At 61.7% G+C, this 11,098-nt stretch overlaps 1 protein-coding gene across 1 annotated transcript; it reads left to right on the top strand.

The window, feature by feature from the left end:
* Positions 1-69: 69 nt before the first annotated feature.
* On the top strand, positions 70-10,726 carry NAPA (NSF attachment protein alpha). The gene is given in 12 exon segments (XM_074857654.1): positions 70-237; positions 3,699-3,778; positions 3,911-4,027; positions 6,028-6,074; positions 6,281-6,376; positions 7,480-7,506; positions 7,509-7,516; positions 8,309-8,393; positions 8,520-8,624; positions 9,887-9,955; positions 10,152-10,202; positions 10,302-10,726. Coding segments are annotated over 12 exon segments (885 nt in total). The 5' UTR covers positions 70-139; the 3' UTR covers positions 10,404-10,726.
* Positions 10,727-11,098: the final 372 nt, after the last annotated feature.

Below are 11,098 nucleotides of genomic sequence, written 5' to 3' on the forward strand. Positions count from 1 at the left end.
GGCGGCTGCGCTGGCCCCGCCCCTCAGCCCGCCTCACGTGGTCGCCTCCCGCCAATGGGATGCTGTCGCCGGCGTCACGTGAAGGGGGCGCGCGGCGGCGTCAAAGCGAGGCGGAGCGCTGTGGCAGCTGGCGGCCGCCATGGACCAGGCCGGGAAGGAGAAAGAGGCGCTGCAGCTCCTGGCCGAGGCCGACAAGAAGGTCCGCGGCTCCCAATCCTTCTTCGCCGGCCTCTTCGGGTGAGGGCGCGCCGCTCGGCACGGCCCGGCCCCCACCCCCGGGGGGCTGACAGCGGCGGGGGGCTGGGAGGGGTGTTGGGAACTTCTGGGGGGGCGGTGTGGGGAGTGGACACTGAGGGGATGTCATGGGGTGGGGGGTTGGAGGTGCGGGTGCTGACTCCTGGGGGGGATTTGGGGGCGGAGGGAGCAGGAAAGGGGCGTAAGGAGCTTTTGGGGGGGGTTGGGATGATGGTGCTGGGCCTTGGGGGGGATTTGGGGCTGGGGGGGGCAGAAGAGGGGGGGTTAGGGGCTTCTAGGGGGCTTTGGGATGAAGTTGTTGGCCCCTGGGGGGATTCGGCAGTGAGGGGAGACAGGGACGGGGTGTAAGGAACTTCTGGGGGGCTTTGGGATGACAGTGCTGGGCCTTGGGGGGGATTTCGGCTTGGAGGGGGGCAGAAAAGGGGTGTTAGGGGCTTCTAGGGGGCTTTGGGATGAAGGTGTTGGGCCTTGGGGGGGGATTTGGGCATGGGGGGGCACTGCGAGGGTGCTGGGGGGCAGAAAAGGTGTGTAAGGAGCTTTTGAGGGGCTTTGGGATGAAGGTGCTGAGCCTTTGGGGGGATTTGGAGTTGAGGGGGGCACTGTGGGGGTGCAGGGGGGCAGAAAAGGGGTGTAAGAAGCTTTTGGGGGGGCTTTGGGGTGAAGCTGCTGGGCCTTGGGGGGCATTTGGGGCTGGGGGGAGCCAGAAAAGGGGTGTTGGGGGCTTCTGGGGGCTTTGGGATGAAAGTGTTGGCCCCTGGGGAGGATCTGGGGGTGGGGGGGGCACTGTGAGGGTCCTGGGGGGCAGAAAAGGGGTGTAAGGAGCTTCTGGGGGGCTTTAGGATGAAGGTGCTGGGCCCTGGGGGGGTTTTGGGGGTGAAGGGTGACAGGAAAGGGGTGTGAGGAGCTTCTGGGGGACTTTGGGATGAAGGTGCTGGGATTTGGGGGTGAGGGGTGGCACTAGGGGGGTGGCAGAGGGTGTTAGGCTATGGAGTGGCACCTGGGGGCTATGAATGAGGCGGGGGGGGGAGGCTGTTAAAAACCAGCCTCTGGATTCCTGGTAAACGTGTCCCTCGCTTTCGCGTGGCCTTGGCAGCTGGCCCAAAGAGGGCTTTTTTTAAACCTTAAATTCCTCCGGGCGCAACTGGACGTCTGCGGGGAGGGGGGGGTCTGGTGTGGCCAGGGGCATTGTGCTCCCCCCTGCCCCGCCGAGGGACAAACTCCAGCGCTCTGACCGCCTCGTCTCTGCTCAAAGCCCCGTTTCACGCCCGCGCTGGCTGACTAGGCCTGGCTTTAACTCCGGCTTTACGCAGCCGTGGTGCTGGGGAAGCAGCGAGCGAATCCCTGCGCTTGGCCTTGCAAAACTCGGTTTTAACCACGCGCTTCTTGTAAACAAGAGCGAGTCCATTGCTCGCCCGGCGAGGGGGAGGTTTGTTTTCCTGAGGCTGCGGTTGGGATGGAGTCACCGGGAGCTGGTTTTGTGGGTGGGGGAGGACCGTCACGTTTCCTTCAGCTCACGGAATCACAGAATCATCGCGGTTGGAAAAGCCCTTGGAGCTCCTCCAGCCCCACCATGAACCTCCCCCTGACCGTTCCCAACTCCCCCAGATCCCTCAGCGCTGGCTCAACCCGACTCTTCAACCCCTCCAGGGATGGGGACTCCCCCCCTGCCCTGGGCAGCCCATTCCAACGCCCAACAGCCCCTTCTGCAAAGAAATCCTTCCGAAGAGCCAGTCTGACCCTGCCCTGGCGCAGCTTGAGGCCATTCCCTCTTGGCCTGCCGCTGGCTCCTTGGCTCAAGAGACTCCTCCCCCCTCTCTGCACCCTCCTTTCAGGGAGTTGCAGAGGGCCAGGAGGTCTCCCCTCAGCCTCCTCTTCTCCAGACTAAACCCCCCCAGTTCCCTCAGCTGCTCCTCCTAAGACTTGTTCTCTGGATCCTTCACTAGTTTCGTTCTTCTCTGGCCACATTCCAGCACCTCAGTGGCCTTTTTGGGGTGAGGAGCCCCAAAACTGAACCCACTCATCGAGGGGCGGCCGAGCACAGGGGTGAGATCCCTTCCCTGTCCCTGCTGGCCATGCTAGGGCTGATACAAGCCAGGATGATGCCATTGGCCTTCTTGGCCACCTGGGCACAGCGCTGGCTCGTTATCCGTCAATCACCCCCCAGGTCCCTCTCTGACTGGCAGCTCTCCAGCCACTCCTCCCCCAGCCTGTAGCCCTGCTGGGGGTTGTTGTGGCCCAAGGGCAGCACCCGGCCTTTGGCCTTAGTGAAACTCCTCCCGTTGGGCTCAGCCCATCGCTCCAGCCTGGCCAGGTCTCTCTGCAGAGCCTCCCTACCCTCGAGAGATCAACACTCCCACCCAACTGGGTGTCATCTGCAAACTGACTGAGGGGGCACTCGATCCCCTCATCCAGACCATCGTAGAAGGAGATCAGGTTTGTCAGGCAGGACCTGCCCTTCCTAAACCCGCTGGCTGGGCCTGACCATCTGGCTGTCCCGCACGTGCTGTGTGATGGTGCTCAGGCTGAGCTGCTCCATCAGCTTCCCGGGCACCGACGTCAAGCTGACAGGCCTGTAATTTCCCGGATCATCCTTCCGACCCTTCTTCTCTGTGGGCCAGTTTCCCATCTGTCAGGAATCTCATCCTCCGTAGTGTTAATTAACAGCTCCAAATTAGCGTGAGGCGGAAAAACTCAGGCGTTGAGGTATTAAAGGGTAATTTCTCATCTCGACTGGGAGTTTTGGAGTTAAGAGACGGTTTTGGTTGTCGTGATCAGCCTCGAGCTGTGCTCAGCCCGAGGGATTTTTGGGGTGGGAGCGGGGGAATTTGGCTGCTCAAACTGATCCGACCCGAGTCACCCCTGCCACGTCTCTCGCCGCCGCTTTCCAGCGGTGAGCAAAACCGCTTAAGCTGGTGCTTAAAAAAAAAAAAAAAAGCTGAAAAACCCATAAATGCAACAATAACAAGCTCCCTTGAGCCACCAGCTGGGATTCCTGCTCGGAATCGTCGAGGTCAGCGGAGGATCCTGCTCGCTGGCGTGGCTGGGAGGTGCCGCAGCCCCTGTGTTATGAAACGGGTCGGTTTTGGGGGGGGTTGGCTCCCTCCCAGCTCCCCCCGGGCTAGCGGGCAGCCCTGCAGCCTCGCCCTTCTCTGCGTTGAGGCCTTGTTTTGGGGCCCGAGGGGCTGTGTTGTGGGGGTCCCAGAGTGGCCGTTTTGGGGGCCGAGAGGCTGTTTTGGGGGTTCAGGGGCTGCTCCAGCAGATGCTGGCCGTGTCCCCTGTGGCAGAGGGGAGACGTGAGCTGGGTCTTCGCAGCGTGGGCTCGTTTGGGACAGATTTTCCACCCCTTTGCTGTGGGAGGGATCCCTCTACTCATTAATTATTAATAAAAACCCCCCCATTTCTGCAAAGGACCAACCCAGCTCCCGTTTCTCTTTGACTTCCAGGGGCTCCTCCAGGATCGAGGAAGCATGCGACATCTACGCCCGAGCGGCGAATATGTTCAAAATGGCCAAAAATTGGAGCGGTACGTACACGTGGGGCCGGGGAGGGGGGGTCAACCCCTCGGGGTTTGGCAGCGGCGCGGCCTCGTCTTGCTCCGGGCGACGTTTCCAGGCCCCCGGGGCGACGTTTCTCAGCTGCTTTTCTCTTCCTCCAGCTGCAGGAAACGCTTTTTGCCAAGCGGCTCAGCTCCACCTGCAGCTACAGAGCAAACACGACGCGGCCACCAACTTTGTGGACGCCGGCAACGCCTTCAAAAAAGCCGACCCACAAGGTGAGGCCTCGCCGGTCCCTTCGGGGAGGGGATTGGGCTCGAATCCCACCTCGGTTGGCTCCGACGTCGGAGCAGCCGGGAGCACGTTTTGGGCTCGCGAGCCGCCGCTGCCGCTCCTCGACGCCTGGTGACGGGGGTTGGGGTGTCCCGCGGGTGCCCCCGTGGGTGACTCGGAGCGTTTTTGGCGGGAGGGGAACGTGTGTGGGAGCGTTTCGGGGGGGTTTTATGCTCCTGGGAGGGGAACGAGCGCGAGAGTCGGTCTCGCTTTCCTTGCCCGCACCCACGCTTCGGCGTTCCTGGCAAGCCGCCTCGCTTGGCGACGGCTTCTCTGCGCCAGTTTGGGTGATTTTCAGAGAAAATAATGAAATAACCTGAGGAGAAAACAAATTTAATCTCCTGGAGGATTTGTTTAATCTCCCCGAGACTGATGTTCCGATGATGCGCTCGTGCTGCTCCCCAGCCCTGGCCGCTGGTGTGCGGAGATGTTCCCGCTCCCCCGCCCCGAGGGGACAGCGGAGCTAAAAGCTTCGAGATTGGGGCAAAAAGGCTTGGGATTGGGGCCAAAGGGCTTGGAGATTGGGGCCAAAAGCTTCCCGGGGGGGCTGGGGGATTCACGGCGGCGGGCGGGGGTTGTGACCGGGAGCGCCAGGACGAAGCCGCGACCCTGGGGGGGTGAATTTCTGGCGAGAAAATGGCGGTTGAACCTCGCGTGCGCGTCCACGACGGCGTCTTCTCGCCGAAGGGACTCGGTTGAGGGTCCTGCGGCCGCGGGGCTGCGCCGCTGCCCTCGGGATGGGTCCAGGATGCGGCCCCACTCCCTCCTTCACCCCCCCCCCCCCACCCCAGACCCCCCGCAGCCGGCGCTGGGTGCGGGGGAGACGCGGCCGTGCCGGCTGACGCTCGACGGCGGCTCCCTGGGAGGGAGCACCGGGAGCAGACAGAAAAAGATGCGTCTCCTGGCGTTTTCGCTGCGGCAAAATTCCTCCCACGCCTCTTTGGTGGCAGCGGGGTGGGGGGGGGGGAAGGCGGCGGCAGCGGCGCCTCCTGAAATCCACCAAAACGCTGCGGTTTTGGGGCCCCGCACCGCGCTCGACTGAGCCACCGGCGTTTCCCCCCGGTTGGAGAAACTTTGGGGGGGCCCCGTTGGGAGGCGGCGCCGGGTGAGATCTCACCCCGTGGGGCTGGGGAGGGGGGGGGGGGGTCCTGGCTTGGGCCTGAGGGGGCTGTGGAGTTGCTGTGGGGGTTTGTCCCACCACAGGGTCTGGGTCTTAAATGTTTTTGGGGGTCTGGCCTCCGTATGGAACGTTTTTGGGGGTCTGGCCTCCGTATGGAACGTTTTTGGGGGTCTGTGTCTCATGTTTTTAGGGGTCTGGTCCGAGTCTGGAGCATTTTTAGGAGTCTGGTCTCCATCTCAAATGTTTTTAGGGGTCTGGCCTCCATTTTCAACATTTTTAGGGGTCTGGTATCCATCTCAAATATTTTTAGGCGTCTGTCTCTCATATTTTTAGGGGTCTGGTCCGAGTCTGGAGCATTTCTAGGGGTCTGGCCTCCATCTGGAACGTTTTTAGGGGTCTGGCCTCCATCTGGAACGTTTTTAGGGGTCTGGCCTCCATCTGGAACGTTTTTAGGGGTCTGGCCTCCATCTGGAACGTTTTTAGGGGTCTGGCCTCCATCTGGAACGTTTTTAGGGGTCTGGCCTCCATCTGGAACGTTTTTAGGGGTCGATGTTGGGGGTTCAGATACATCCAAATGCCAGGAGGCAGCTGTGCCCACACCAAGGGGGTCTTCAACCCGCTCCACTGTCTGCTGGTCGCTGTCACCGCTCACATGCTCCGGATGCCCCCCCTGGGCATCCCGTGGCCTCCGGATCCCCCCGGGAATCCCGTGGCCTCCGCGGCTCGTTCCGGCGCGCCCGTGGATCTCCGAGCTCTCTCAACGGGGCGGGTGGCAGCGACCAGTGAAGCCCATCCTCACGCACCTTCTTTTTTTTTCTCTTCCAGAGGCCATTAACTGTTTGATCAGAGCCATCGAGATCTACACCGACATGGTAAGCGCCTCGCCGGGAGGGGGGTGGCGAGGCCGAAGGCTCTTCCACGTCTCTCCACGCGCAGAGAGCCGCCACGGGGCGGGTTGGTCTCCGTTGGGTGGGGTTTTTTTTCCAGCTTTTTGGTGCCGAAACTGCTAAAACGCACATTTTTTCCGCGGATAAACCCTTCCCGGAGCGGCTTTTCCCAACCTCCTTCCCGCTTCCAGGGTCGTTTCACCATCGCGGCCAAGCACCACATCTCCATCGCCGAGATCTACGAGGCGGAGCTGGTGGATATCGAGAAGGTAAACGGCGCCGAGCGCGTCCCCCGGCCTCCCCGAGGGGGGTTTGAACACGATTAAAACTCAGAATTTTCCAGGTTTTGCTGATCGGAGCCGCTCCCGGGTCACCCTTCGCCCTCAGGGGGTTTTTTTTTTTTACCCCAAAATGTGTCGGGAGGTGGATTTAAACCCCCTAAAACCCCGCCGACGCTTCCCGGGGCGCGTCAGCGCGCGGAGACGCTCGGAATGGCGGCGCCGCCGCTAATGAAGGCGCTTTTTTTTTTTTTTTAAAAAAAAAAAAAATTTAAAAAAAAAAAAGCAAAGCTCAGGGCTTGCGTGGGCGTCGGGGAAGCGCAAGAACAGTTTGATTGGAGCCATCTGAGACAAAATCGCCGCTGCCGGGGGAGCGAGCGGAGCTCCCCGAGGCTCAGGTGCCCGCGGGGCCGCCTCCGCCCCCGCTCTTCCTCCCCCCGCTCTTCCTCCCCCTGCCGCTCCAGATTTTGCCTCAACAGGCAAAATTTTATTTAATTTTTTTTTTTTTTTTTTTTTTCCTGGGGAATAAACCAGTTTTAAAGAGAAAACGAGCGGATCTAATCGAGGCTGCGATTTCCCGGGGTGAATTTAGGGCCGTTCTCCGCGCTCCTCCCCTGCTTGGTGGCTCTGGGGGTTAAATTAAGGGGGGGGGGGCGGGATTTGCCCTCAGGCCAAATTTCTGAGCCCCCCCGCCCAGATTTGCGAGTCCCCGGTGGCAGCGATGGCGTTTGTTCAAATTTAGCTGCCCAGCGGGTCCCCGGGCTTGTTGGCAGGAGACGGGTGTGAAAGGCGCCCACGGGCAGCCGGGAGATGAGCCGCCCCCCCTTCAAAAACAGCCCCAAAAAGATAAAATTATAAAAAAAAAAAAAAAAAAAAAAAAAAAAGCTGGGCCCTTGTGCCGTGCTTGACCTTGTCTCGGCGGGGAGCTGCCGGCCACTTGCCACCCTGGGCTGGGAGCCGGCCGCAGCAGATGGAAGCGTGGGCGGGCTGGCCGGGCTTCACCCTATAACCTTTTTTTTGGTATTTTTAGAGAAAAATTTGTATGTTTTTCTCACGGCGTGTGGCTGCCTGACTGCGTTTGCCTCCTCCCTCTAGGCCATAGCCACTACGAGCAGGCCGCGGACTACTACAAGGGGAAGAATCCAACAGGTACTTTGGACAACAGGTGCCGTGGGCCAGCTGAGGATAGAGCTGGTGGCCAAATTTTGCTTCTCTGCTGTGGCTCCTGGTGCCGTGGGCCAGCTGAGGAGAGAGCTGGTGGCCAAATTTTGCTTCTCTGCTGTGGCTCCTGGTGCTGTGGGCCAGCTGAGGAAAGAGCTGGTGGCCATATTTTGCTTCTCCACCGTGAGCTCCTGGTGCTGTGGCCAGCTGAGGAAAGAGCTGGTGGCCAAATTTTGCTTCCCTGCTGTGGCTCCTGGTGCCGTGGGCCAGCTGAGGAAAGAGCTGGTGGCCAAATTTCACTTCTCTGCCATGAGCTCCTGGTGCTGTGGCCAGCTGAGGAAAGAGCTGGTGGCCAAATTTTGCTTCTCCACCGTGAGCTCCTGGTGCCGTGGGCCAGCTGAGAAAAGATCTGGTGGCCAAATTTTGCTTCCTGCTGTGGCTCCTGGTGCTGTGGGCCAGCTGAGGAAAGAGCTGGTGGCCAAATTTCACTTCTCCGCCATGAGCTCCTGGTGCTGTGGCCAGCTGAGAAAAGAGCTGGTGGCCAAATTTTGCTTCTCCGCCGTGAGTTCCTGGTGCCGTGGGCCAGCTGAGAAAAGAGCTGGTGGCCAAATTTCTGGTTTTCCAAACCGAGCGGTGTTGGGGTGTTTTCGCCGTGGCCCGGCCGCCTTTTCTGCGTCGGGGGGGTGTGGGGGGGAGCCCGAGTGGCAGCGGCGCGGTGCCGGCTCCTGGCCGAGCGGCTCCCGCATCTTCTCCCCCCTCCATCCTCTCCGTTGCCCGCAGCTCGGCTAACAAGTGTCTGCTGAAGGTAGCCACGTACGCCGCGCAGCTGGAGCAGTACCAGAAAGCCGTGGAGATCTACGAACAGGTCGGTAGCCCGCTCGCCGCGGCCCGTAGCCAAATACTCGCCGGGGGAGGCAGCTCCCGCCCGTGGGCGAGGATTTGGCTCGGAATATTCTGGAAAAGGCTCCAACCCCCCCCGTTGCCCCCCCAGGTGGGCACCAGCGCCATGGACAGCCCCCTCCTCAAGTACAGCGCCAAGGAGTATTTCTTCAAGGCCGCCCTCTGCCACTTCTGCATCGACATGCTCAATGCCAAGGTGGGGACCCCCCCCCTCCCCCCGGGCCCCTCTGGGACCCCCCCCAGGAACCGGGGGGGGGAAGGGAGGGGCTGGGGGGTTGTGGGGGCCATCGGGGCAACCGGCTCTCCTGGGCCGCTGGGTGCTGCTGGAGGGGAGTGTCGGGGGGGGGGTGGGCCCCTGCCCTGGGGCTCCCTCCTCAGCCTCCTGCCTTCCTTCCTTCCTCGTCCTCCTTCCTTCCTCTTCCTCCTCGTCCTCCTCCCGTCCTCGTCCTCCTCCCGTCCTCGTCCTCCTCCGTCCTCGTCCTCCTCCCGTCCTCGTCCTCTCCTTCCGTCCTCGTCCTCTCCTTCCGTCCTCGTCCTCTCCTTCCTCCTTCCTCCTCCTCGTCCTCTCCTTCCTCCGTCTCTCCTTCCTCCGTCCTCTCCTTCCTCCGTCCTCTCCTTCCTCCGTCCTCTCCTTCCTCCGTCCTCTCCTTCCTCCGTCCTCTCCTTCCTCCGTCCTCTCCTTCCTCCGTCCTCTCCTTCCTCCGTCCTCTCCTTCCTCCGTCCTCTCCTTCCTCCGTCCTCTCCTTCCTCCGTCCTCTCCTTCCTCCGTCCTCTCCTTCCTCCGTCCTCTCCTTCCTCCGTCCTCTCCTTCCTCCGTCCTCTCCTTCCTCCGTCCTCTCCTTCCTCCGTCCTCTCCTTCCTCCGTCCTCTCCTTCCTCCGTCCTCTCCTTCCTCCGTCCTCTCCTTCCTCCGTCCTCTCCTTCCTCCGTCCTCTCCTTCCTCCGTCCTCTCCTTCCTCCGTCCTCTCCTTCCTCCGTCCTCTCCTTCCTCCGTCCTCTCCTTCCTCCGTCCTCTCCTTCCTCCGTCCTCTCCTTCCTCCGTCCTCTCCTTCCTCCGTCCTCTCCTTCCTCCGTCCTCTCCTTCCTCCGTCCTCTCCTTCCTCCCGTCCTCTCCTTCCTCCGTCCTCTCCTTCCTCCGTCCTCTCCTTCCTCCGTCCTCTCCTTCCTCCGTCCTCTCCTTCCTCCGTCCTCTCCTTCCTCCGTCCTCTCCTTCCTCCGTCCTCTCCTTCCTCCGTCCTCTCCTTCCTCGTCCTCTCCTTCCTCCGTCCTCTCCTTCCTCCGTCTCTCCTTCCTCCGTCCTCTCCTTCCTCCGTCCTCTCCTTCCTCCGTCCTCTCCTTCCTCCGTCCTCTCCTTCCTCCGTCCTCTCCTTCCTCCGTCCTCTCCTTCCTCCGTCCTCTCCTTCCTCCGTCCTCTCCTTCCTCCGTCCTCTCCTTCCTCCGTCCTCTCCTCCTCCCGCAGCTGGCGGTGCAGAAGTACGAGGAGATGTTCCCGGCCTTCACGGACTCCCGCGAGTGCAAACTGGTCAAGGTGAGCCGCAACCCCCCCCGCACCCCCGCACCCCAAAACCCACCTCCCAGGGCCACGGGGCGAGGGGCCATTCCCCTCCTGCCCAGCATTCAGAGTTTTTGGGGCGTGGGGGCTCCCCCCCCACTTCAGAGCCACCCTCACGGGGTGCACGGTGGGGGGGGGGGGTGTCTCCCCTCACCCCCCCTCCCTCTTCCAGAAATTACTGGACGCTCATGAGGAACAGAACATCGACGGCTACACCGACGCGGTAGGTGCCAGAAAAAACGCCGGAATTCACCCCAATTCACCCCAAAACCCCCCTTTCTCCCCACTAACACCTCCTCCTCTTCCTCATTCCCCCCCCCAGGTGAAGGAATACGACTCCATCTCCCGCCTGGACCAGTGGCTCACCACCATGCTGCTCCGCATCAAGAAAACCATCCAAGGCGAGGAGGAGGACTTACGTTAGGCCCCCCCCCGACACCCCCATTTTTTCCCTCAATTCCCCTTTTTTCCAGAATCATTCCATTTTCTGCCCCCTCCCTCCTTGTACATGAACCCCTCTTCAGATATTTAACTGTGTAATATATTCCCCGGGAGCCCGGGATTTGAGCTTTTCCCCCCCTCCCTTTGCACCAGGGGTCCCCCTTTTCGCGGGGGGGGGGGGGCGGTTTGGGGTCCCCCCCCCACTTCCCCGTGGTGGTGAGGAGGAGGAGGAGGAAGGCAGGCGCTGCTGCATGCGTTGGCTGTAGTTCATCCTCGCAAAGGCAAATAAAACCTTGCATGAGCGGAGACGGGCCTGGCCCCTGTGTCCTGGATTGGGGGGGCTGCGACCCCCCCCCTCAAAAAAACCCCCCAAAATGCCCCCAAAACCCCCCTCACCTCTGCGGCTGCCATCACCCCCCACCCCTCTCCAGCATCGTGCTGCCCCGCCCTCATTAAGGCTCCCTGGGGTCTCTTAATTAATGAGGATGGGCTGTACCCTGCCCCACAGCCCCCCAGATTGGGGGTCCCTGTTGTGACACCCCCCCCCCCCCCCTCACCCCTGCCATGGGGTCCCTGTTGTGCCCCGCTGCCGCCTTGGCCACGCCCCTTCCACGAAGCCACGCCTCCACTTCACGAAGCCACGCCCCGGGCGGAGTCACGGCACGTGCCCTACCCACA

This window comes from Strix uralensis, unplaced genomic scaffold (assembly GCF_047716275.1).
Source record: "Strix uralensis isolate ZFMK-TIS-50842 unplaced genomic scaffold, bStrUra1 scaffold_250, whole genome shotgun sequence".
Classification (NCBI taxonomy): domain Eukaryota; kingdom Metazoa; phylum Chordata; class Aves; order Strigiformes; family Strigidae; genus Strix; species Strix uralensis.